The sequence below is a fragment of the Sander lucioperca genome, chromosome 7, assembly GCF_008315115.2.
Source record: "Sander lucioperca isolate FBNREF2018 chromosome 7, SLUC_FBN_1.2, whole genome shotgun sequence".
NCBI classification, from domain to species: domain Eukaryota; kingdom Metazoa; phylum Chordata; class Actinopteri; order Perciformes; family Percidae; genus Sander; species Sander lucioperca.
The window spans coordinates 24,593,433-24,620,612 of NC_050179.1; the positions used below are offsets into that span (position 1 = coordinate 24,593,433).

At 39.9% G+C, this 27,180-nt stretch overlaps 2 protein-coding genes across 2 annotated transcripts; one reads left to right on the top strand and one right to left on the bottom strand.

Annotated features, from left to right (window-relative positions):
• Positions 1-92: 92 nt before the first annotated feature.
• LOC116053000 (ADP-ribosylation factor-like 2 binding protein) lies at positions 93-6,469 on the top strand. Its single transcript, XM_031303849.2, has 7 exons — positions 93-211; positions 1,220-1,289; positions 1,626-1,687; positions 3,736-3,842; positions 4,321-4,406; positions 4,649-4,745; positions 5,424-6,469. Exons 1-7 carry the CDS (start codon positions 193-195, stop codon positions 5,520-5,522), a joined length of 540 nt encoding a protein of 179 aa, XP_031159709.1. The 5' UTR covers positions 93-192; the 3' UTR covers positions 5,523-6,469.
• Positions 6,470-8,052: 1,583 nt separating this feature from the next.
• Positions 8,053-25,576, bottom strand: LOC116052999 (plasmolipin). Its single transcript, XM_031303847.2, has 4 exons — positions 25,021-25,576; positions 12,077-12,250; positions 11,289-11,405; positions 8,053-8,676 (listed from the first exon to the last, which is right to left on the bottom strand). The coding sequence occupies exons 1-4, from the start codon at positions 25,183-25,185 to the stop codon at positions 8,569-8,571; spliced, it is 564 nt and encodes a 187-aa protein (XP_031159707.1). The 5' UTR covers positions 25,186-25,576; the 3' UTR covers positions 8,053-8,568.
• Positions 25,577-27,180: the final 1,604 nt, after the last annotated feature.

Below are 27,180 nucleotides of genomic sequence, written 5' to 3' on the forward strand. Positions count from 1 at the left end.
CAGTAATGTCTTCAAAAGAAGAAGAAGAATTGGTTCACAAAATCTCATTTTTATAATCCCACTGATATGTTCTCAGGTAGGAACCAACGTGCACATATCTTATCGTACCGGACGGGACTCAGTTGCGCACATGTTCGCCGTTTCCTTGGTAACAACCATTTACCATACACGTTAACGATTTATTTAAACAACATGGACATCCAGGAACGAAGTAAGTCGGTTAAATTCATTTAACTAACATGCCTGGAGCTTAAGGGAGATGTAAAGTAATAATTTAGTTCGGAAAATGCGAAATATAGCTAACAGACTATTGACAGTTCGTATTAATTTAACACTAACATGTGTTTAGCTAGCTAGCTAACCTTTAGCTTACCTAACGTTAGCCAGCTAGCTAGCTAACGTTATCGTTCAGTAACGACCAAAACTAGCGTTAGGCCTGACAGGCAGCTTTGTGATTGAACGACATATTGCATTTGTTGAAAAAGAACAATTGCTGGTTCACCTAACGTAAACGTTAGCTAGCTGTTTGTATAGCTTTGACAGCTTTGATTTCACATGAACATGAATATATGTACAGTATCTCACAAAAGTGAGTACACCCCTCACATTTTAGTAAATATTTCATTATATCTTTTAATTGGACAACACTGAAGAAATTACATTTTGCTACAATGTAAAGTATTAAGTGTACAGCTTGTATAACAGTGTAAATGTGCTGTCCCCTCAAAATAACTCAACACACAGCCATTAATGTCTAAACCGCTGGCAACAAAAGTGAGTACACCCCTATGTTAAATTTCCATAGAGGCAGGCATATTTTTATTTTTAAAGGCCAGTTATTTCATGGATCCAAGATATTATGCATCCTGATAAAGTTCCCCTGGCCTTTGGAATTAAAATAGCCCCACATCATCACATACCCTTCACCATACCTAGAGATTGGCATGGGGTACTTTCCATAAGATCATCTCTCAATGCAAATCAAACCAGCTATTAGGCTAACCGACATAAAACCATGCCAATGTCTAGGTATGGTGAAGGGTATGTGATGATGTGGGGCTATTTTCATTCCAAAGGCCAAGGGAACTTTATCAGGATGCAGTCATTTCTTCAGTGTTGTCCCATTAAAAGATATAATGAAATATTTACTAAAATGTGAGGGGTGTACTCACTTTTGTGAGATACTGTATATCACATGTTGCCTCCCCTCGGTCTCCAGATGTGCGAGGCTGTGGAGAGAACATCGTAGAAATGGTTGACATGGAAGAAGAAAACTTTGCTATTTCAAGGTGGGTTTCAAGTCACAATACTTGCTTTTGTTTCCATTTAGAGCTGTGAAAATTATTTAACTTTGTGAGATCAAGTTCTCGAAGTGAAATGCAAAGGCCAGATAATTAGATGTTCGAAAGGCTTCTCTGTCACTGTCATTGGTATCTTCTTTGTTAATCTGGGACCTTACCAGGTCAAGACTTGAGCTTTTACTTAGCAGTCAAGTCTCAAGTTCTCATTTTTGAGACTCGAGTCTACAGCTAGAGAAAGCAGAATGAATACATAGGTGTGATATACTGCATATAAAGTCTACCTTTAAGTGATATGATCGTGTTCTCTTGTTTTTTCCTCTCCAGTTCCTCAGCAGCAGATTCAGCTTTTGATGCGGTTATTGGGAGCATAGAGGACATCATCATGGGTAGGATAAGTGATGAATCCATTCTTGTCAGTATTTTATTTTATTTTTATTTTTTTTAAATCTTACAGATTTACAATCCAACTATTTGTGAAAGATGAATTTTGAATGTGAGAAAAGTAAAAATGAAGGCCTCTGTAGCTTTATTAGACCTACAGTTGTGTTCAAAATAATAGCAGTCCAACATCACTAACCTCATAAATCAAATGTTTTGGTAGAAGTGATATTTCTACATGGCAAATAATTTACTAGTAAGTGATGTAGAGTCATAGAAAACCAACAGACCCAACAGTCATGACATGCATGCTGCTCATTCTGTGTAATTGAATCTGTAATTGAAAGGGGCATGTTCAAAATAATAGCAGTGTTGTGTTCAATTAGTGAGGTGATTGATTCTGTGAAGAAACCGGTGTCAATTATGGCCCATATGTAGGAAGGAAGGAAGCAAATGTTGTGCATGCTGGTTATAGTGCATTTCACACTGAAATACTCAGCAAAATGGGTCGTTCCAGACATTGCTCTGAGGAACAGCGGACTTTGATTAAAAAGTTGATTGGAGAGGGGAAAACATATAAAGAAGTGCAGAAAATCATAGGCTGCTCAGCCAAAATGATTTCAAATGCCTTGAAGTGACATCAAAAGCCTGAACGACGTGGGGAAAAAACGGTCAACTACCATTCGAATGGATCAAAGAATAGCCAAAATGGCAAAGGCTCAACCAATGATCAGCTCCAGGAAAATCAAAGAAGACTTAAAGTTACCTTTGAGTACTGTTACGATCAGAAGAAGGCTATGTGAAGCAAAGCTATCAGCTAGAAGCCCCTGTAAAGTCCCACTGCTGAAAAAAGACATGTACTGAATAGGTTGAAATTTGCCAAAGGACACATTGACTGGCCAAAGGAGAAATGGGGCAACATTCTGGGGACTGATGAGAGCAAAATTGTTCTTTTTGGGTCTAGGGGCCGCAGACAGTTTGTCTGACGACCCCCATGAAGTGAATTCAAGCCACAGTACACTGTGAAGACAGTAAAGCATGGTGGTGCAAAAATCATGTTATGGGGAAGTTTCTTATACTGTGGTGTTGGGCCTATTTATCACATACCAGGGATCATGGATCAGTTTCAGGTGGTCAGAGGTCAGAGGTCATGTTGCCTTATGCTGAAGAGGAAATGCCTTTTGAAATGGGTCTTTCAACAAGACAATGACCCAAAGCGAGCAAAGTCTTGGTTCCAGATGAACAAAATTGATGTTATGGAGTGGCCAGCCCAATCCCCAGACCTCAATCCCATAGAAAACTTCTGGAGTGACATCAAAAATGCTGTTTCTGAGGCAAAACCCAGTAATGCAGAGGAATTGTGGAATGTAGTTCAATGGTCCTGGGCTGGAATACCTGTTCACAGGTGCCAGAAGTTGGTCGACTCCATGCAACACAGATGTGAAGCAGTTCTCAGAAATAATGGTTATACAACTAAATATTAGTGCAGTGATTCAAAGTAAAGCAAACCCTTGAGACATTTTTCAGTTCATACAGTCAATGTTTGAGTTTGTAAAGAAAAATGCAAATACTGCTATTTTTTGAACAGCCTAATATTCCTTTTTCTTCACTTTCTGTAAAGGTAGTTACACAAACCTGATCAATTTTGGTCATGTTTTGATTTGGAATTGAATGTGCAGTGTTGCCAATGCATTGATATTATGGAAATAAAAGCTATTCTAAGGATTTTGAGCATTATTCACTTTTTTAAACACACTTATATTATTCTGAACAACTGCAACTTGCTGATAGAACTGTATATAAAGAAATTTGGATTTAGGTTCTTAAATTGCTTTAACTGGTCTTTATTTGTTCTGTGAGAATGGTGAAAAATGCATGAAAGAAAATTGTACATATGTACATTATTTCCATATTTTATCCTGAGACTTTTTTTTTTTTTTTTTTTTTTTATAAAGGTTGGTTTACTAAACCAGCTGAAGACATATCAATCTTTAGTGTTTCACCAGTTAGTGGTGAAGATACGTGATGTTCTACATGTCCATTACTTTTCTTTTAGAGGAGGAGTTCCAGCAGCTTCAGCAGAGCTTCATGGAGAAACACTACCTGGAGTTTGAGGACTCTGACGAGAACAAACTCAGTTACACGCTTATCTTCAATGAGTATGTGAGTTGCTGACCATCTCGCTGTGGTCTAATGGAACTCCCAAACCTGTCTTCAAGGAAAATGACATACGATTATCTGATTTTTATAACACTGTCCCAGTCCAATACACGTTAAGTTGCCTCTAGAAATATGATCGTTGTATCACCTTGTCTCAAATTTCAATTTACAGGGTTCATACGTTTTGAAAAAAACATGGAAAAGTTATGGAATTGAAAAAAATGCAAATTCCAGGCCTGGAAAAGTTTTGGAAACATAAAAAGACCCAGAAAGTTTTAGAAAAGTCATGGATTTTTTTTTTAACACAGCATAATAATATGCGATTAATAAATGTATTTCATGTCGTCCTAACCTCACCGTTCTATTCTGAACCCTGAATGTACAGCTCTATCAAAGATTCAGACTTTTTACTGAACGTCTGTAGTAGTCAGGGAGGTAAACTAAAACCAGATGCCTAATAACACTTGTGTCTCTTGTGAAGGTTGACCTGCTGGAGAAACACCTGGAGCAGCAGCTGATGGAGAGGATCCCCGCCTTCAACATGAACACTTTCACAGAGCTGCTAATGTAAGATGTGACACAACTCTCCCGAAAGTCCGTCTTATCCTGGCTGTTTTCCTCTGACAACCACTAAACCACTCTAATTCAGTTGGTGACATACATTGGTGTCATTGAAAGCAATGAGTCCGCTCATACAGTAGTTTGTTTGATGCATCTGTTAAATATAATTTTACAGCAGGGCCACAAGGTGGCACAAAAGTACATTCCAATGTGACAGGATTCACAATGTGGGTCTCTTCCATCTGCAGGCAACACAAAGAAGAAGTGCCAGGTGACATCTTTGACATGCTGCTGACGTTCACTGACTTCATGGCCTTTAAGGAGATGTTCCTGGAATACAGAGCTGTGAGTTGTCTGTAAACTGGCAGACATCTTTATTACCCTTTTCATTGAGAAGCTCAACAACTTTAGGAGTCTCTATTTCCATTTTCTAGTAGGTATTGGTTAGACTGGGTAAACCCATCCCGATCTGCTAGCGATTTGATTTCGCCCTGCGGCTCAGGCTGGAAACCTGTACGTTTATCTATCCTGCTTCCGTTACAAATCTGCGGGAACCAATCACAAACTGACTTATCCACCTGGTGCGCTATTGGCAGGTTTAACACGATAGAGAAGCGACCAAGCAGCTTCTTGTTTACATTCAACAAGCCGGCCACCGAAGCGCAGCAAACCCATTGATGCCGCTGTCGCTGCTACGTCACCCCGGATCATTGGTCTGATTGGTTGAAGGACTATCCAATTGCGTACAGAGATATTTGAACTATGCCCGTTGATCACGCCTCTTGTGCAGTAGAAAATACAGAGCAGATTCCCCAGACTTGGTCTGGTGATAGCCAGACTAGGTATTGGTGCCATATTCCGTAATTAAACGGGTCTCTTATTACTGTAAGCTTCAGCCTTCCTTCAAGCCCATTTGAATCTTGACTGATTTCTGCGGGTTAATTGGTCAAAAACACGGGTTTAGGACCTCCTGTTTGTAATGTTACGCTTCAATAACAGCTGCATGCATCTGTATGTTTCTAGGAGAAGGAGGGTCGAGGTCTGGACCTGAGTCAAGGACTGGTGGTCACATCTCTGATCCCTGCAGGCTCCAAACACATCGGCTCCACTCAACCCCAGTGACACTCACACTCAGAAAGTCAAACATTTGAATTGCATCCTCCTCTGTATGTTTATATAACATGTTGTCCATTGGCCTTCACAAAGTTGTTAGCTTGTTTTTTTTTTTTTGTGAGTTTTGTTTGTACTCTAATGGTGAGCTGCTGGATACATCTACAGTTTGTGCACAAATGACCCTTAACAGCAAATTCATATATGCATTCCTCTGTTTTATGTGGCAGGTGGGATGGTATGGGTGTTTAAGAGGCTCTTTGTAGATAAAGAGTGAAGATGAAAGCTCTTGGCTTCTTTCTGCTCCCTAAGCACTGCACTGGACATAATGACTACTTGAAATATTCAAATTAGTTTAACTGTAACCTGCAGGTGAGAGGCCTAATCCTGATGTTACATATAAACTTATTTCCGTATATTTTCATCAGGAGTTTGCATTTATTAGTTCTGCTTGATTGAGGAGAAGGAACCCAGTACTATGGTGCTGGTACTAGATTTGTCTGTTTTTTTCAGGTCATCCTACTCGTTCTTCTGCTAATGGCATCACCAAATTCCCTTGTTAGCAGGGGAAACTGTTTTGATATGATTGAATGTTTGGCTCTGCTCTCTTTGCCTGGTATGTTTTTTTTTTTTTTTATTAGGAATATAGCAGAACTAAAGTATGTTTTATGAAGTTTTAAATTATTTGGTCAGTTTGAACTCATTGAATTGAGTTTTGTGCCTATGAAAGTGATTTTTAATGTATTTAGTGATTGTGTGTGTGTGTGTGTGTGTGTCTGCAATTAGAAATACAATCTACAGTGTAGTTTTCAGTACAACGTCAAAGTATTTTCTACTTGTCTTAACATGACAGCTGTAATTGTAAACGTATATTTATGTCACCGGTGAAATACTGTTGATGTCTAATTTGCCAGTAAAAAGATATTTTTTAAATAAACAGGTAAAAGCCTTTCTTGAAATCACCCAAGTGCTTTATTTGAACAAGTGCATGTTTGGGCCCCACAGGATTTCACTAGTATTTATATTCTTGGTACAAAAAGAAACCCATTTCATAAAGGCATATGCACTGTATATAGATCAAAGATCCCCCCCCCCCCCACACACACACACAGCTCTATGAGTTCTTGGTGGAACAACATTTGAATCATGTTGAGCCATTATTGTCCTGCAGAAACCCTACATCTTTATAACATACATGATTAAAAGAGTACATTTTTACATGTACATTTTTCAATTCGTTATAAGTGCTTTAGCTTGGTCTGTGGAGCATTTTTTTTAAGTGTCAATGTGAGCTTGGATATCCGGGAGAGAAAATCAAATTGGTTTCTGCAGGACACAGATACTAATGTATGCATACAGTCATTCTTCACACCTTCTGTACTGCCGTGTTAGTGTATTACAGCAACATCGTAATATGAGCATCACAGAAAGCAAACGCAGGAGTCAAGCACGTTATGACACGGACCTACAGTGGTTCAGGCTTATCGGTACAGTACTCACCAGCCTAACCAATGCTACCACGACCTGTAAACAAGAAATACTAAACAAAAGAATTTTCAATAGTTACGTATCTTCGCGTTTCTTCTTGATAGATGACACATAGTACTACACACTGAAAGAAATGTTTAAAATCAAAGTTTGGAAGTTTGGTCAGGCTGTCAAAAACAGTTTACACTTTTAAGGTTGGGCATCGAGAACCGATTCCTACTTGGAATAGTTTCAAAAATTACGATTCCAGTGGAATCGTTTCTTTATTGGAATAGTTTGAAGGATTTGGTTTCAAATCTGATCATGGGTTCCAAATTTAACATGTGCAAGTTTTGGTTTCCGTACTGCCAGGCTCGTGTTGTGTTGCAGCTTTGGAGCACAGTAAGCAGCGCTCTAGTGTGGCTTTATTTTACATTGAAAAAGCCCGGTACAACTGCAACCCACCATTGAATCAAAATAAAACTTTCCTCTCAATTTATATTATATATTATAAATAAGCATGAGACCCGTTCCAACTCCACCCCTCAAAGAATCGGAATCGAGAATCGATAAGAACCGGAATCAAAAGGAAGAATCGCAATTGGAATCAGAATCGTTAAAATCCAAACGATGCCCAACCCTACACTTCATCAATCTGATCTTTACATCAATGACTGACCAAAGAACCCCTTTTAGAGCCGTTTACACAGATGTTGTTATTTTAATCCCATAGTATAAAAGTAATTTATATATTTTACAATGGTCTATTACTATTAAGACTTGTTATAGTATGGCATTCAGAATATGAACAAATAACTGTTCACTCTGCAGTTCAAATCACTTTTTTGCATTGTAAAGTCTTCTTCCATAGTTGGGTAACCTTACTTCAAAGAGATAGTTTGACATTTTGGGAAATAAGCTTATCCGCTTTCTTGCCGAGACTCAGATGAGAAGATTGACACCACACTTGAATGACCGTACATTACATATGAAGCTATAGCCGGCAGCCAGTTAGCATAGCTTAGCATCAGGGAAACAGCTAGCATGGCTATTTTCAAAGATAACAAATTAATCATTGAACTTTAGAAGTACTGGTGAGGGGATTTGGTTATTCTCATTTTTTTTTTGGGATCCCCAAACATTAGCTGCCACTAGGCTAGGCTGCATATTTTAAATACAACTTGGAGGTGCTAGTATGCCAATACGCTGTGATATTACTAACAATTGAAGGCACTGTTTGCTTTATTTGTGTATATACAATAGTATTATTAAAGGTAATATTTTGAGGAATCTGAATTTGAGGCCTCATTGCAGTCCACCAGAGCCGCTTCAAAGAAATATTGTGTTGTAGTATGTGATACAGTACAATTTATGTGGACAATCCATTGCTGATGTACATTTTTTTTTATAATGTTAAGGTAAAAGTCTAGTGAGTTTGACTGAAAAGTATATATAATAGAGAATAGTTTTGTTTGAATTAGGCTTTATCTCATTGGTAACACTTGGTTTAAGAAGAGGTCAGGATTCACCTACAGTATCTTGAGGGGGAAAAAAACCACAAGACATCTTTTTCTAGGATCAGGATTGAGTTCTAGGTCGGCACTGTGTTGGTGGCAGCGTTTCCTCCATCTCCCTTCCAGGTCAAATAGGAGAAGAAGGCACTGGCCCCGTACGCCAGGGTCACCACAGCACCGAAGAACTGAACAGAGAGGCAGAGAAATAGAGAGGGAGACAAACAGAGAGACGTTAAAAATGGAAAAGAAAGAAAATGATACCTCTTTAATGACTTTAGGAAGCAAAGCAAAGGTCTCAAATCTCCCACTGCTGACATAAATCAAAGATACATTTACATCATTATGTAATCACATCTATAAAGATTTCAGCTAGCTACTTGTGATTCAGTAACTTTAAATAGCTCTTAATTGGCCATTATACATTATATATACGACTCAGAGGCAGTAAAATGCAACTGATAGGAGTTTGTGATTGGACACGGGCCAGGGCCAAGTGTGTGTGTGTGTGTGTTTGTGTGTGTGTGTGTGTGTGTGGGTGGGTGGGTGTGAAATGTGCTGGATGCTACCGTAGCTGTAAACCAGCATGGACTTTAGCCTGTTGAAAAGGATATAAAACAACATATCCAGCCTGCATTTCCTGATTCTGGTGATCTTTAGTCTTTTTTGCCTCTCTCACACACTCACACACACACACACACACACACACACACACACACACACACACACTTGGCCCTGGCCCGTGTCCAATCACATCTTTGTGGGGACCCGTCATTGACATAATGCATTCACTAGCCCCTTACCCTAACCTTAACCATCACAACTAAATGCCTAACCTTAACCCTTACCCTCACCCTAACCATAACCTAATTCTAACCCTAATCCTACAACCAAGTCTTAACCCTCAAACAGCCCTTTAAACTTGTGGGGTCCAGCATTTTGGCCCCACAAAGCTGTCCGGACCCCACAAGTATACTGTATTCCCGGTTTTTGGACCCCACGAATATAGTTAAACAAGAAAACACACACACACACACACACACACACACACACACACACACACACACAGCAAGTGGCAGCTGTGGTACAAAGGTAACCGGATTTAAAAGAAAAAAAACTGGACTTGCTTCAGAGCCATAAGAAGGCCTCACCCTTTTTCTTATTCTGCCTCCCAAGTTTCAGGTGTGCGTACCTGCCACAACCTGATACTGTAAGTAAACAGGCTTTCAGAAACACACCTATAGTCAAACAGTGATGGCAGTGACAGGGGGGTAAAACACACAAAATGTGCCCAGTGTTCCAACATTGGATGACTTAATGAATGGAAGACTCTCCAGGCCTAGATTTAGCCTTTGCAGGCACATTATCAGAGGGTGACCTCACTGATAATGTAGCCAGCAGCAACCAGGTGGAGCTCCAATTCAAGGCTGGTCCAAACGATTTTATTACTCTTTAGCATCCTTCGGTCCAAAACCATGGATATCGATTATTCTGCTGTAATCGCATCAAAGACACTATGAAAGTGTTGGACAGCAAGTGACAGGATTTTGACCGTTTTCATGCACACTTTGAGGAAAGGGGTTAGGGAGATGAGCTGTCAAACAAAACAGAACGAGCTTGCATCTACTACTGCATTCTGGACAATGTCAATGTTCAGATGAAGACCAGGTTTGTGGATAACTTTTCCGATCTCGATTTCATTGGACTGGTAGATTGCAAAAACCTGGCCCTAATCCTAGTTGATTTGGTTCACATCCCCCCTCAGGGTAGACACCCCCCTCCAGCTCATCCACCCAACCGCCCCACAAGGCAGCCAGTCCCGAACCTCTGGAGGCCAGAGCAGCACAGAGGAAAACTGCAGATTGATGTTAAGCTATTGAGGGGAGGAAACATAGAGGAGCAATTTGGGGTAGATAGTAGGGTTGGGGGCTGGGGGAGAAAAAAAAAAAAAAAAAAAAGGGAATGAGCTGGGGAGGTGGGCTTCATCCCAATCCTACTGATTTGTCTAGAATGCTTTATTAAGTATTGGTGTGGCATGAGTGGTGAGGGTGTATGATGAGGCATGTTTGATAAGGTTAACAGTAGGTGAAATCACAAAAACTGGAAAACTCAATAATGTGCAATAATTAAGGATAAAGATGGTTGTGTGTGTGTGTGTGTGTGTGTGTGTGTGTGTGTGTGTGTGTGTGTGTTGTTCCAACTTCCATGTGGCCTATAGCCTCCGTTAGTCATGAATAAATGATGTTAAAAAATGTATAAATTACTCATTCTTGACGGAAGACAAAAGAGCTGTGTGCGTGCGGCGCAGTCTCTTTTTTCTTTCTCTCCCTTTTCCGCCGAGTGGTGCGTGTGGCCGCTCGCGGCGTGAAGAGCGTGTCCGCGCTATTTTCCGACATGCACTCTAATCACTGCTGATAGACGGCCTTTTGTACAGTCGGGCTGTAAACGGGTTCGGGCTTTTAAAAATCTGTCAATCAAAATGTACTTGTCGGGCTCGGGCCGAATTCTGTCGGGTTCGGGCCTTGTCGGGCCGAACTTTTAAGACCCGATTACAGCTCTAGTACACGATATGTCATCCTGATTGGAAATTTCTTGATATCGACCGTGCGTGTGTGCCGCGCTTGTGCGTAACATTTACTGTTTTGACGTAGGCCTATTAGCCTAAACAATAAATTAGCTAATCTGGCTTTCATAACTCAGTGCCTAGCCTCTTACTAACTCAGAGGACCTCAGAGTGTTTCTTGCATGTTTAACAAGCTCTTTGTATTTGAGGCAGTGTTAGTGGTGTCAGGCGTCTTACAGAGGCTGCTGCCATTTGTCCGTAATAAATCGTGTGGTAGAAGGGGTGCACAGATGCTGCGTTGGCCAGGAAGGCGGTCAGATAGAGGACCGTGGCTCCGGCGAAATACACCATCACCTAACAAAACAGGAGAAACATTAGCCACATTTCCTCAGCGCTTCTTCTTTCTGTCCAGGTTGTTCCCTACTTTTCTATTGCAATCTTGCTCATCTTCTCTACGTTGTCTTTTTCCTTGCCAGCTTTTCTAAATGTCACCTCCTCTTCCACTGCTCTGGCATTCTGATTGCATATTGTACTTCACTGTCCTATTTCATTAGCCTCTTTTTATTTGGCCAAACCTTAAATGACCCTTGACAGTGACACTTTATTTTAAATTCTGCAGTTTATGCACCATTTAGCAATGCATTTAATGACCAAATGCCTTACGATCTTGCCTAGAAGACAGCAGAGAGATTATCAGAGTGGGCCTTGTTGGCCAGTCCACATCTGGAATATCACCTGCACAGGTAGACTCAGTGGTGTCAATGGTATCATTTTAAATTAGTCTTGGTCATTTTCAAACTTGATAGTTTGTGCTTATTTAGTCATTCATGTCATAAGGAGGGCTCTAGGGCCAGAGACTGCTAAAAAAAATCACATCTGATGTAGTTTCTGTGTACCCTGGAATCAACAGGTAGCTCTCTCCCCCTTATTAGAACAAGTAGAGAGATACTCTAAAAAAATACATGTTTTTCTCATGCGAGCAAAACAAGTCCCCCCCCACCCCCACTCCCTGTGTCCCTTCCTACCGTCACGGGCCAGGGGACGGATGTGAGTTTTTGCTGGGCGCCGAACAGGATCATGAAGAAGAGGATTGTGGTGAGGATCCACAGAGTGACGGCCACAAACATCACCCAGCCATACGCTGGCAGCACAGTGTAGGGGGCACTGGCTATCAACGCCCAGTGGAGCAGCCCCAGAACCTAGGGAGGTGAGAGAGAGAAAACAAGACAGACCAACCAAGAAGAAGAGAGAGATGAAGTGAGAGAGCAACTTAAACAGGCTGAAATAAAAAAAACATTAACTGTTAGTATATGAAAAGTAGACACTTTTTAAATTTAATATGTAATTATTAATTGACCACATTGGGGAGAACTTGTAGCCTCTACCTCACACAATTGTATGCCAAAGCCAAAAAACTTTGCAGGATCGAGTAAGGCAATGGAGCAGGAGTCGGCAAAGAGGATGTGGGCCAGGTCTGTCAATCGCCACCAGGTGCGGTACATTGAGATGCTCTCAGATGGGGATAGTGCAGCATTTAGGGAGGTGGTTGCACTGAACCCATGCACTGGGCATGACATTGTGAAATTAGAGTGTATCAATCATGCCCACAAGCGAATGGGTACGGCACTGAGAAAGTTGAGTGCATAGGGTAAGTTTGAAGGGAAGGTTGTGGGGAAACTGTCAATTAATGCAAAACTTTGCAAAATGATTACGGGGGGAATTCTTAATAACCAGGGTTCACTAGATCAGATGAAGGCAGCAATCTGGGCAGATCTCCTCCACTCTATGTCCACTGATGACAGCCCCTTGCACACCAGGTGCAATCCCTCGTGGTGTTGGTATAGGAAAGCAGAGGAAAATGGCGAAACACCTGATAGCCATAAACACCATGCTGGAAACTTTCTAGCGCAAGAGGTTGGAAAGAAACTTATCCCAGTGTACCAACGCATGTCTAGTGAAAGCCTGCTGCAGCGAATGTAGCATGGAGGCACTCAAAATGCAAATGAGTGCCTCAGTTCTTGTGGTTATATGGGTGCGGTGTCCAAAAACGTTTTTTGTGGGGAAAAGTAAGCTTGAGGCGGCAGCAAGTATGGCCATCTCCACCTTCAATGAAGGTGCCTCTGCCATGCTTGCTGTTATGGAGAATTTGTGACTTCGGAGCACAGTTGTGACGGTCCATGCAATGAGAGAAACGGATATGCTCAGGGTCTCGAAAGCTGAAGCCGTCACAACTGCCAGTGCAAAACATAGGCGCAAGAGTCTGAGCACAGCTAAGAAAGTGAAAAGGCATCAGCAGGAACTGGATGAGGGGCCTACATATCAAACAGGCATGGGAAATTAGGCTGTAGATGGAATCTAGGCCAGGGTGGCAGTTCTACATGGGACCGTTTGTGTGTGTACACTGTTTTTTACTGGTTCTGTTCAGTTGAAGGCCATAAATGCTGTGTTGTAAGTTTTGATGTGTTTTAGGTGGTTTGTATTGTTGTTGCTAATGATTTGATAAGATATTGTGTCTATAAATAGTTTCCACTAAAAAAAGTATGATTTTTTTATAATAGAAATCTCCACTTCAGCAGCACTTACATACACCAAACTTTCCAGTTGTATTCCTATCTATATTCTTAAGGTTTTTCAGAGGGGTTTGTTCATATTTCATTCAGAGTCTGATTTATACAACATTTTATACCTAACAATGGGGCGAAAATGTATTTTTTTATGGCTGTTGACAGTTTTTTCTGATTAATGGAGTGATAAAAAGAGATATTCAAAATCCCCGCTGTAAAAACATTTGACTCTAATATGCCAACAAAAGAAGAATTTTTAATCTGGCTTTATCCAATGTTCAGATTTCTCTTCTGGAAATATATGCAAATTAGCGCATATTTAATGTGATAATACCTAATTTGCATATTTCAACATAAATATTCTAAAAACTTGTAATACAAAATAGATTTGTCTTAATGTCAGTAATCAACTGGGGAAGTTTCATGCTGATATCTATTAGTTAATTGTTTTTCCTTATTCACCTGGGGTGTCTCCCCTTAATATTGAGTGCCAGAAACTGGATAACTTTGGGCACAACCAGAACATTTGCCCCAGCGAGGCAGGAAATACCTCACACCAGTCACATAGGGATTTATATTAGGGTACATTTTAGATTATTTGACTTATCTTTGATCAATTTTTTTTGCTGCATGAACATGAATTTACAAACCCGAGTGCAATTTAGTTAATTATTGTCACAGCAACAATACTTATTCTGCAACATGATCATGCTGACTTGTCAGCCAGTGGTTATGGCATTTATGCCGACTATATCAGAATAAAGCTCATCACAGTTAGTACTGAAGGCCTTTACACTGGTGACTCTTTTTACATCCATCTGAAGGCAGCAGCTATCTGTTCCATCTGCAGTCTCTAACTGAAATGATATTGCGCGGATCAGACAGATCAGCTAGTTACATTTTGTGCAACCAACGTCAGACTGTTGTAAAATAACAGAAACCCCCATGTCTATGTGCACATCAAACATGTCGTTTTGACATACAGTTCCTTCTGCCAAGGGCAGAGGGACCTGGAACAATTGAACTGAATGAAAAACTGAATTTTTGGCATTCTGGTGAATTTTTCTGCCCTTTTCTGAATTGATGTATGGTGGAAATGTCTTAAGTTATGTAAAGGTAAACACACGTGACAATTTAAAATATAAAAATATAATGGAACAAATGCAGTAAGGCTCTGATTCTGTATTGCTTTCAAATATGTATGTTCCTGTAAATCAACTTATCTCATTTAATGTTATGTCTGCTGAGTGTATGTAGGCATCATTTTACTCTTCCCTCCTCCTGCCTTTTGTTTGGGGAAGTAACCTCTTTAAATGTGTTTGTGGCACCTGTTCATGTTAATGATACATTGATTTATTTTAATTAATTAATAAACCACTGGACTGTAATAGCTCATATGTGTTCAGCAAGACTTCTGCTCATGTTCAAAACTGTCTGCACATTCAAAATATAACTTATCCCATCTGTGTTCTCTGAGATTTGGAGAATAAATAGTTATAATAATTTGAGAGAAAGTTGTAATATTAGAAGAATAAGGTTGTATTATAATGTGAATAAAGTCACAATATTTCTAGAAGAAATCCACCTGTCCTATAGTCTGCTGTGCCTACAGTGAATGTATCCCCTTCTGACAGACACAGAACCCTGTTTGGGACTCTGAATGAAACAAAGTTTATCACCAGAGGCAGAAAACTGAAACTACGAATGAAAATAGGCTACTTGGAGCAAGTCGGTACCAAAATTCGGAAAACGTAACGTTACTTGTTTTTCTACAGTACTGTAGGTACCGGGACGTAATGGGGTCAGTACACGCCTTTAAGTGTTCTAGTCTGCCGTTAATTGCTGGAGAAAAAGAAGAACGCCCACCAGCACAGAAAAACAGAGCGCATCATCTCCGTTGCCCTGCACGGAAGCTTGATCGCAGTCAGCCTCTGGCTTTACCGCGTCCACATGCTGCGGAAGAGGGTCTGGCTAGTCCACATAGTATTCCGGGGTGGCAGAAAAACATGCTCTGGTTTATTGGCATTTCTTTAAACCAATCACAATCACCATCGGCGGCGCTAAGCTCTGCATGGAGCCGTTGCAAAATAGCCTCGGGTAGGAACTTGTTTTGGCGGGACATGTACGTTCAAAGTTGTTTTAGTCGTGCGAGAGAAAACTCAGATTGGACAGATAGCTAGCTGTCTGGATTTACCCTGCAGAGATCTGAGGAGCAGTTAACCATAGTCCTGGTAAATCCACCAGAGTTTAGAACGCCAATACAAAGAAAGCGGAAGGAAATGGATATTGTGAAAAGACATGCATCTGGCAGAATTTCCTGCGGCACCGGAGCAATCCCGGAAGTGGGACGTCGAGGATATAGACTAGTCATAGCCTAACGTTTGCTCCCAAAGCTGACATTAACTAACTTTAGTGCTTGTTTTAGCAGACCTCTGTAACATCAGTTAAGTGAACTTTAACCAGCCCGGTTCTATGTGAAAAAAACAACAACGGCAGAGGGAAACTACTACTAAACTAAACATGCTTACTGTTTGGGAGTTCCAGGTGAGCTCATGGAAGATAGACAAGCATTTTCTCTAGATTACATGTGAATCACGATCTCCTTTCCCCCTCCACTCCACACCAAAACAGTGACAGAAAGTAGAAAAAAAAATACTGAAAAAAAGTGTCCTCTTCTTTTTTTTTAAAACACCGTGGTATCGACTTTGGTATAGAGTATTGTGTACTTTTGATGGTATCGGTACCGACTACTAGATTTTTGATATTCCCTAGAGCACACTGTCTGGCAGTAAGATAATGCAAAGAGTTAGCTCTATTGGTAGGGACAATTCTGTTCTTGTAACAGACAGAGTTAAAACTGACACACACAAGAGAGACTTCATTAACGAGTTGGTGTACGAAGGTTATGCTATGTTCTACTGCTCATGTATGATAACTAAATAAAGCACAGTGGAGACCTGGCATTTTATGGTCGATGTTGTAGCAAAAATTATCAGTGTAGAATCTCTGTTCAGTTGTCTGTGGACTCTTTAAGCTAATCGGCTATCTCGGAACTTCGGCTAACTGCTAGCTCTCTCCATCTGCACCAGCCATGTTACATCCTCCCAAAATATTGATAGGGACATGTCCCCACCGTTCACGTGCAAACCTACACACCTGTCTTTTAAACATCAACAGGTGTGTTACATTGAAAGAAAATTGTGGAGGTTGGAAAGTATGATGATCAATAATACTTATTCATCATTGGCTGTGATTATTGACTGGCTTTTCATCTTTAAATTTGTGAATTTGGCTGCTGAACTTTTTAAATAAAATTCCTGGGGGTTGAGAAGTGATGGGCCCTGCGGTGGTAAACTGAAAAGTTAGCAGCCCTGGTCTACAGCCATGCTAGCAGCTCTGTGAGGTTGTACTTAGGCACAGCAGTGCTTTGAGCTAAATGATAATGCTAGCATGGCAACATGGTTAGAATGACAACAATAACAAGCTAATGTCTAACAATGTTTACCATGTTCACCATCTTAGTTTAGCATGCTAGTGTTTGCCAATTAGCATCAAACACAAAGTGCCCCTGAGGATGATGGAAATGCCATTACTTTTGCATTTATTTGGTCTTAAACCAAAGTATGGGACACATTGAAACTGTGATTATATGAAAAGTCATAAAAAAATGAGACATCATCCAGACAGAAACCACACAATGCTCCTCTCTTTCCCTGAGGACATGAAAGGACAGTCTATCATGTATGCAGAGATCATGTTTCACTTTGTAACACACACACACACAGTGTGCACTCTGATATTGACCTTTACAAAGACTACTGTACACTGCCAGGGCAGTACAGGAACTTAAATAAATGTATGTATCCCACCTGTGATAGCTTTATCACTGAATGTTAATTACGGCAAAACAGACTCAGGATAAAGCTGAAATAAATGTCAAATCTGTATGTTAAGGAGAACTTTATCTTTTCACCGCCCATGTTTAAGCATCTATCAAGTTAAACCATGCACTCTTAAACAAGTTCCAGCATTTATATATTATGCAGATGTGTTTTATAATGCAGTATGCATGGGGCATTTTATGTATTAATATTGCATAAGGAGTTGGAAGTTTGAAACAGGAAACCTGCTGTTCTATGAATGTAACACCTACTGCAGATGGATGAATGCAGTGACCGTTTGGTTTTGAAAGAATTTCAAATAACTATTCTGATAGCCTACTTCCCTTTTTTGCTTCTTTAATTCTTCCCCTATTGTTGTTGCACAAGTATATGTAGGGAAAATGGAAAATGACGTTGCCACACACACTAACACACAGTCTGCGACATGCTACTAAAGAGGAGGTCAGTTAAATTGTTGATGTTACATAAGGTCACATTTAGCAATTAGGTCAACTGATTTTCATATCAATAATCCTAGAAAACATCTCAGACACACACAAGCAAAGGACTGTTCTCTTAAGATTAGGCTGAAAGGCCACAAAACAAACAAACCCTTTTAAATTAAAGTGTAGCTGTAAGCGTAACTGTAACTGTGTCACACCAACTATCACTGAAAATTCAACAAGCTTAAAGTAGTTAAACTACAAAACAAACACTTTTTGTACCCTGGAGGGAGATACTGACTATTGTCTGTTGCTCTTTGCCTGAGATGGCAAAAGTACTCACTTCCTGTACTCAAGTAGAAGTACAGATACTTGTGTTAAAAAATACTCTGGTAAAAGTATAAGCACTGATTTAACTTCTTTATTCAAGTAAAAGTAACAAAGTACAGGCTTGGAAATTTACTTAAAGGACAATTCCGGTGCAAAATGAACCTAGGGGTTAATAACTTATGTGTACCGAGACGACCGTTCTCTGGGATCTGTTTTCATTTCAGAAAGATTATAAAGACAGTAGCGTTAATGTTTACATGCGGCTGCCATCTTGGATAACAGTCATAACCAGTCAAATCACGAACGCTGTGTTTGAGCTATGTTACTGGTTACACGGCATTCGTCGTTCGACTGGTCATGACTGTTATCCAAGATGGCAGCCGCATGTAAACATTAACGCAAGCTGAGAAACTTCAGTGGACATGGAAAAAAGGCTCTTTATATGCCATTGCCTACATTTTAAATGGATGTCTGCCAATAGGCCTATCACATATATGATTATTGTGACAGAGACTGGGACTCCAGGTTAATAAGATTCGGACTGAGTAGCAAGATATTAATTCAATTGTGATTCTGTGAGAATTCACAGATCCAGTTTCTCTTTTTTAATGTGTGTGTGCTCAAATATGGCTTCTGGAAAGAAAATAAAGGATAAAATGTGCCGAATCTCTGGGATCTCCATTTTCTTCATTTTCAATCATGTTGGCGTCCATACTACCATGCGCTAACGTTACCACCATCAAGCCGCAATGATTTGCCGCGAATGAATGCCCCCGAATCTGTAGAGTTGTCAAGTGCAACGTATAATCCCATCCAATTAGACTGAATTCAGTATTGATGACGCGAAAAATAATAACGGTAACTCAGTCCCTCCAGGATTTCGCGATGTCGCGATCGCGCCAATTCACGCAAATTCAACCAATCACCGCGAATTTGGTGCGACTCGCAATTTTGACCAATCACCGCAACTTTTCCGCACATTTGACCAATAACCTGAAGTTTCCCGCAACTTCAACCAATCACAGCAGTTCCACGTGCACTCTGAGAGCCAATGACCAATCGGGAGTGAGAACGGGTTGATCATTTCCTTGTTTTTGATATGAAGACGAGACGTGTGTGTGACTCATTTACCAACAAAACGTACAGCGAAAGACCGTGCAAAACATTTCAGACCGTCCGATACATTTTAACATCAGTGTAGACTTTAACGATTTAAAAGTCGCTGAAGTTGCTGCCGTTTCCATCCTGGCTGTCGGCTCTCTGCAGCGGGTGGGGCTACTGCTCCGTACCCCCCGCGACTGACACTTGCACACACACAAACACACACACAGACACACACACAAACAACACACACATGGTGGATGCAGGAGAAAAAGGAGATGAGACGACACGATGACCTAAATTGAGGACAGCTACGCTCGTTATTGTAAGTGCAATGATAAGTTAAAGTCAGTACTTTATCAAACCGTATGAACGTGTGTCCCAGCCCAGGATAGGAAATTAACTAACAATGTAAAGATTAACATGCCACTGACAGATATGTTCAAATTTGATTGATTCAATAAATTATTATTTTTTGTCTTAAATCCACCAGCCATTTTCATATTCTACCAACATCTGCAGCATCCTGAGCCTTTTTGGTAAGGTTACTAGGAAAACTCAGCCCAGAGTAATTTTATTCTCCCCAAAACAAGTTTCCTTTTTATTTTTAAAGAACTATAAAAAAAAAAAAAATCGCAACTTTTTTGCAACTTTCACTGTCTCCCGCAACTTCATTGCAACAAACATACAAAAGACATCGCAATTTTTTACAAAAGCTCCCGCGAATTCAGGCATTTTGGGCTGCAACATTTGAAACTAAAGTAACGAGCCAATTTTGTAAAATGTAAGGAGTAGAAAGTACCGATATTCTTGTTAAAAATGTAAGGAGTAAAAGTAAAAAGTTGGCACGAAAATAAATAGTAAAGTAGAAATATCTGAAAAATCTACTTGAGTACAGTAACAAAGTATTTGCACTTTGCTACGACTTGTTCGATTCGTTCACATACAAGCTTGACTTAAAACTGAGTGCATACACTCTTGGATTTGACAACATACCAGTCCCTCCAGGATTTCACAGCCTTTTTTTTTTTATTGTTGCGGGAGCTCTTGTAAAAAATTGTGACAAAAGTTGCAATGTCTTTTGTATTTTTGTTGCAGTGAAGTTGTGAGCGACTGTGAAAATTGCAAAAAAAGTTGAGATATTTTTTTTGGCATACCTTAAAAATAAAAAGGAAACTTATTTTGGGGAGAATAAAACTACTCTGGGCTGAGTTTTCCTAGTAACCTTACCAAAAAGGCTCAGGATTCTGCAAATGTTGGTATAATATGAGCAGCAGCCCCGTCCGCTACAGAGAGCCGACAGGATTGAAACAGCAGTAGCTTTCAGCGACTTTAGAGTGAAAAAACATTACAGCGTAAATTGATGTTAAAATGTATACAGGTTGGCTGGCAGGACGGTCTGAAATGTTTGAGTCACACCAAATTCACGGTGATTGGTTGAATTTGCGTGAATTGTTATGATCGCGACATCGCGAAATCCTGGAGGGACTGACATACAAATGAATACAGTTTAATTTACTAAACTATTTTGTGTAATTATGAAAATGGCTCCATCATTTAATTATTTATCCAGTTTCACTTAAACTGGTTAGCTCGAAGTATGTGTGAAAAGTCAAACCTGATGAAACAACCTTTTTTAAATAGTCTCCTTGCTTACGTCTGGGTAATACTTAAGAATTAAGTTTGACAAGTCAGCAAAGTAAGACACTTAAGTTCAGTCAGGTCCAGCATAAATGATGACCTGATAGAAATGGCTAACGCTTATCTATCACCTGAAACTAAAAGTCTTTATTTCCAACATTATTTGTAAATTCATGGAAGACATTCTGTTTTTGCAAGATATTTGAATATGATTAATCATGATACAGGCCACAAACTTTCTAAATCAGGAACTTATGCAGCTGATTACCAAGCCTCCTTGAAATGAGTCTGCAGGTATCAATGATGTGTAAAAAGCATGCAACGTATGCTATTACATCATACCAAGGGCTGAGGGGAAGTGAAGAAGGGCATATTGAAAAATTAATGAAACGCAGCGAATGTCATACTTAATCTGGTATGAGCTTTTGGTGGCTAATGTTAGCAAACTTTAGACATTGTTTTGTAACTGCCACCACTGAGTAAGATTGCGTACTTCATGACCCTTCTCACTACATTTCAATGATTTTAAAGTGCCCATATTATGAAAAAATATTGGGATTTGGGGTGTTATTTTGTGTCTCTGGTGCTTCCACACGCATACAAACTTTGAAAAAAAAAACATACTGTTTTGAGTGAGATACGGTTTCTGAATGTGTCCTGCCTTCAGTCTCCGGGTGAGCTGTTCAAAATCTGCACGGCTTTCTACGTAACTAGCCGAGACGAGGGGCCTAGGGGGCTAACCGTTAGCATGCTAGTATGCTAGCTCGATGTCAATTGCAAAACACTGCTACAACACACACAAATTCACCCTAATCTACAAAATAAATTGTTACATGGTCCCTGTTCTGCAGGTATTCCACACAAAGTTGGAAGTGCGCCCTCGTTTAGAAGAAGTCTCCCGGCTAATCCTGCCTTGTACTGACTGAAGTTGGAGAAACAGCTAGCTAACTGATGTAATCCTTACCCAGCTACTGCGCATGTGTGACTGACAACAAAGATGTTACAGAAGTTAAGAGGTCTCACTCTATAGCTAAAACAGAGACCTGAACACAGGGTGAAAAGAGAAGCTGCAGCAATGTATAGTACAACAAAAATATGGTGTTTTTTGAAAATTAAACCATGTAAACCTATTCTGATACAATCTCAAATTACAATTATGAACCTGAAAATGAGCGTAATATGACCACTTTAAAACAGAAGTAAAAGTAAGTGGCAGAGCCTTGCTATGAATACTTTAATTTACCATTTGAATTCAATTTGCATTGCAGTGCTGTTTCCAGATGCCGCAGGCAGCTGCTTTCAGTGAAAAAAACTAAAGCCAACTGTACTCGTCTACCATCAAACAGCAGACAGAATTCGGCCCTTTCACACATGCACTGCAAACCTAAACCTATCTAGAAAATTACCTGGCATTGCTGTATGTGAATTATGAACTGTTTTAATCAGTTGGACTAGACATTAAACAGACCCTGCCCGTTTCTTAGTCCAAAGTATGTGTATTGTCCAATTGATTGTGTGAATAGAGCAGCTCATTGTGCGAAGAATTCACAGCGAGCGAGTGGGCAGGTTGATAACGTTTCTATCATGCAGCTTTCCGAAACCAAACAAACAGAGGGTAAAGAAGGGTGAGATTCATTGTTTATGAACAAACTATTAACCAGCTCTGTGACTGGTGTAATCCGCGTCATGTCCTGCCTCCTGCACGCTCTATTCCAGTCTGACACGGACCATCTCCTGTGAGGTGCTACATGTGTGAAATGATTCCATATGTGAAGTTAACGACTAGCTAGTTAACATAGTGGAGCATTTAGCAGCATGAGCAAGATATTTCCCTCAGGAGTTGGTGGAGACCAAAACAGAGTTTAAATAAGTTATTGGAATATTTGACTTACATTTGTCAGGTGGTCAGAGACATGCTAACACTTTCCAGACAATCTAAATCAACGAATGCAGCTTGAACATAAAAGGGAGAGCTTATAAAAGTCATGTGGTGGTGTTTATGACTTTTCTTTTAGGCCATGCCTGCTCTATTTTATGATTTGCATCCAATGTTCACAGCTTGTTAACCTTAGGACATCATAACTGTAGCCATTTAAACATCACAAGACTAATAATCACCGGCAACTATTAATAAATTAGTCACACTTATTAAAGGTGTATAGACAATGCTCCTGTATGGGTGCCTTAGATCTGGGCATGAAGATTTACTGTAAAGTTTGTTTAGTTTGGTTTATTCACATTGAAACAACTTGTTTGTAAAGCCTGTTTACCCTACTCACTCACACACTACCACAAACATTATAGGCCAAGGTTGCTGTTGATTTTCTTGAATAGTCGGGCTGAAAGATGTCACCTGTATCACCTCAGGGTTCAGCTGCCACACCCTAGCAAACTGGCCCGACTACTACAATACCATTAAATGCCAATAAAGCATTCCACTCATAAAGCATAGAGAGGTGACACGTTGTTTAACATTCAGGTCATATACAGAATGAACATTGTACCTCTGATTAAGCTATAGGTTGAGTGTAATGATGGGATGGTCGGAGAGGTGTGACAGGAGGGGAGAGGGCCTTCAGGGGACAAAGATCTCCTGCAGCCAGTCACATGTCCTTTGTATGGTTAGAGTTTAGTGCAAATACATCACTAGAGGGGGGGGAATGAGTTTTAGCTGAAGCTCAGCATTGTTAACATAACAAACCTGTCCCGCTGATTCTCACAATCAAATTTGATCTCACAAATGGACAGTGTATAAACTCAAATCCTTGTTAGTTTAATTTTCAGCTCGATGACAGTTCTTGACTTGACCAGACATGACTGTGTGCACACTGCCATGCAAACTGCTGTTTTTTATGTTGATAGTCAGGGATATTTAAGGTGCAAACTGAAGCTGTTGTGTGAACACATTCAAATTCCTATTGCTACAGAAAAAGATTGGAGATATACAAATATCTGTATCTGCTACTGCAATGTTAACTGCAATGTTGACAGGTTATCACATAGTATGGTTTGCCTTTAACTCATTCTCAATGATGAATATCAGGTTTTATATTTAGCAAACTTGTCTATGATTGATCCTAAATTACCCACATTGGCTCTTTACCTTTAATATTTTGTTGCTGCCATTATATGAAAGTAAAACATGACAGTTGTTAGTTGGTTGTTGAGCCTATTACTATATAATCAGAAACAACTTTTTATAAGCAAAATTATAGACCATCACTACTAGTAGTAGATAAGTTAAAGTTAATGGATAAGTCTGGTGATCTTCAATATTTTTATTTTTGTTGTCAACAAAGACCATGAAAACGCCAAACCCAACAATTAATTGATCCTATAAAGTATTGCCTGTATATTCAAAGTCATATATATATATATATATATATATATATATATATATATATGTTCATTAAGCCCCACTAGTGTCTTAAAACTATTAAAACACAAGGGTGCACTGGGTGACATGTTCCTTCATTATGATGAACATGGGCACTGTAATTTATTTTAAGTTGATCCCACATAGACTGTCCTGCTGCTGCATATTTTCTCCAGAACACCAATGTGTATTAATCCACGCAGAAACTAGTCCCAAACAAATGAACTATTTACTCTTGTTTGTAACATTTGCTTGGCACTACAGAGCCCAGCTGATTAATTATTTTAATTTTCTAAAACTAAAACTAGGGTATAAATATATTTCTTTTAAAGATGGATGTCCTCAGTAGGAAAAAAAATGGACCTGGGGCTGAGAGTTATAGTCTGAGTAAGAAAGTCATAAAGTATTAGGAGATGGAATAACGCATGGTTGGTTTTGGTCTTTTCGTGGTGACACTAAGAAAAATAAAGAATATCACCAACCTTATTTATTCTTTAAAAATCTGTAAATGAATCAACCAATGGTTTCAGTCATGATGTACCCGAGGGAAACAGAATACAATAGAAAAGAACAGAAGAGGAAATAAGTTTGCACTGAATGCAGTTAAATAGAGCAGCGTTGCCTGTTACATACTATTTCAACAATCATGAGGATGGCCGGGATGCTTCGGATAAAGGACCTGTCCATCATAGTGGTGATGTTAGCGGCCAGCCCTTGGAGGCTGTTGCCCCCCTGCTGAGAGCTCTGGGAGTGGGGGGAGCTGGTTTCCGTGGTAACCTTGGACGGGAAGTCTGCCATGATTATCCAAAGATGGGTGTCTCAGAAACAGCCACACCAACAGAAAACTCCTTAAGGATTCAGTCTCAGGACAAACTGAGACTGATGAAAACAATCCTCCTCCAACAGTTTTCACTCCTCAAAAAATACCTGAGTGTTGGGATTCAGTTACTATTGACTACATCTGCTGGTGGCAACAGCAAGACTAAAGTTCAGTTCTGTCCAAATAAAACCCTAAAAAAAAGGTCTTGATAGTAAAAAAAAAGAAAAAAAGAAAAGTAAACTGTCCAAAGAGTTAAAGAGGAGTCCTCCAGTAAAACCTCCAGGCTCAGATGGCCAGCAGTCACTCTCTCCACCTGTACTGACAGGTGGCTAATGGTGGTGGTGTGTGAGTCTCTCTACACCTTGCTCTCTCTCTCTCTCTCTCTCTCTCTCTCTCTCTCTCTCTCTCTCTCTCTCTCTCTTAAACACACACACACACACACACACACACACACACACACACACACTGGGTGTTTCGTCATCTCTCTCTATGTGTTCTCTATGTGTTTTGCTCTCCCTCTTTTACCATCTTTATCTCCCCCTGGGACTTCCCATATGGCTCCCAGAGGACTCTCACCTGAGTGACTCATTAACGTGTTTGAAAACTGGGAGGAGGTGGAGCAAGAAAACAAAACAAAACAAAGAAATTGACTCAGTGACACCCTCTTGGTGTGGATATTTTGTATGTGTATATTTGGCCTTCACAGGGATCGTTTCAGAAAGCAGGTTTAGTGAAAACTCTGAGTTTGTTAACCCTGAGATGAGGGAAACTCTGGGTTTTCTGGTTCAGTAAGGGAGGTTGATCAAACCTGAGAGAGAAGGGTAACTCCATCCTGTTTCAGAAAGAGAAGTAACTTAACCTCAGAGTCTACTATGGTATCTGAGCCTGTGAACCTTACCTGTTCAGGAGCAGGTTTTCTTCAATAAACCTTGACTTTCTCTCAGTCTCCTCCCTCTGACACAGCGCTCTTTCATTTCCTCATTCAGTCTGTTTTTTCTTCCCAGTCTATCAGTTATGTAGCCTACATAACCTTATCCGTCCTCATATCACTAACGTCACCCATCGTGGACATCCCAGCAGATTCTTTGTGTCACATTAGCATATAACAGTCAATATGTCATGACACAGACACATACAACATATGAATAAAACACTACAGCCAAGAAAAATGTCATTATTGCATAATTGCAATAACATGATTATACAGTGCAATAAATAGATCACAATGTCAGATTTATTCTTGTTTACACTATAGTGGACAATTAAGTCTGATGTATGTAATGTAATGTATGTAAAGTATGTATATGTTATGTGATAATATGTGTTGGGTATGGCAATGTTGTATGTGTAATACACGTTGTAAACACAGTGTAGCAACTGTGTAGAAACTGACACATACCGGATGTTTCTGACAGGATGTAGCATTTGATTGATGAAAAAAAATAATAAAGGTATCTGTCAGAAGTGGATTTCAAACCCACGCCTCCAGAGGAGACTGGGACCTGAATGCCGCGCCTTAGACCGCTCGGTCATCCTGAGATGAAACTCTATAGAAATAAGCATTCCCTCATATAGATGTTACTTTTCGTATTTGTATATTTGTGTATTCCTAGTAGTAGACAAATGTTAACAAGAAAACATGTGTTAGTAGTTCAGCAGCAACAACGGCTAAACCTTATGCGTGGCTCTCTTGCTCCCTCTTCTGATGATTTAGCTGTAGTGAAATTTGAGCTTTATAGTTTTAGGAAACATCAAGAAGATCAAGAAGAAAGTTCAAAATCAAGAAAAACTAAATGACACATATCTGATTGCTCTACACGCAACTGGTCCAAACCTCTAACACTTGTTTGATCTCATTTTAAAGTCCAAATAGTCCTAAAAAAGACCGCTCAGCCATCCTGAGACACGTAGCTTAAAACATGATTTAAAACAGATTTATGTAGTAGGCTATGTATTCCTATTACTTAGTTTAG

What these genes read in the sequence shown, in the direction of transcription:
- LOC116053000 (XM_031303849.2), top strand. An exon ending in GAAAACTTTGCTATTTCAAG is followed by an intron (nt 1,290 to 1,625) that starts GTGGGTTTCAAG and finishes TTTCCTCTCCAG; the next exon opens with TTCCTCAGCAGCAGATTCAG. An exon ending in TGTTCCTGGAATACAGAGCT is followed by an intron (nt 4,746 to 5,423) that starts GTGAGTTGTCTG and finishes GTATGTTTCTAG; the next exon opens with GAGAAGGAGGGTCGAGGTCT.
- LOC116052999 (XM_031303847.2), bottom strand. Translation starts at nt 25,185, where the DNA reads ATGGCAGACTTCCCGTCCAAGGTTACCACGGAAACCAGCTCCCCCCAC. An exon ending in CCGTCCCCTGGCCCGTGACG is followed by an intron (nt 11,406 to 12,076) that starts GTAGGAAGGGAC and finishes CTGTTTTGTTAG; the next exon opens with GTGATGGTGTATTTCGCCGG. An exon ending in GACAAATGGCAGCAGCCTCT is followed by an intron (nt 8,677 to 11,288) that starts GTAAGACGCCTG and finishes CTCTCTGTTCAG; the next exon opens with TTCTTCGGTGCTGTGGTGAC.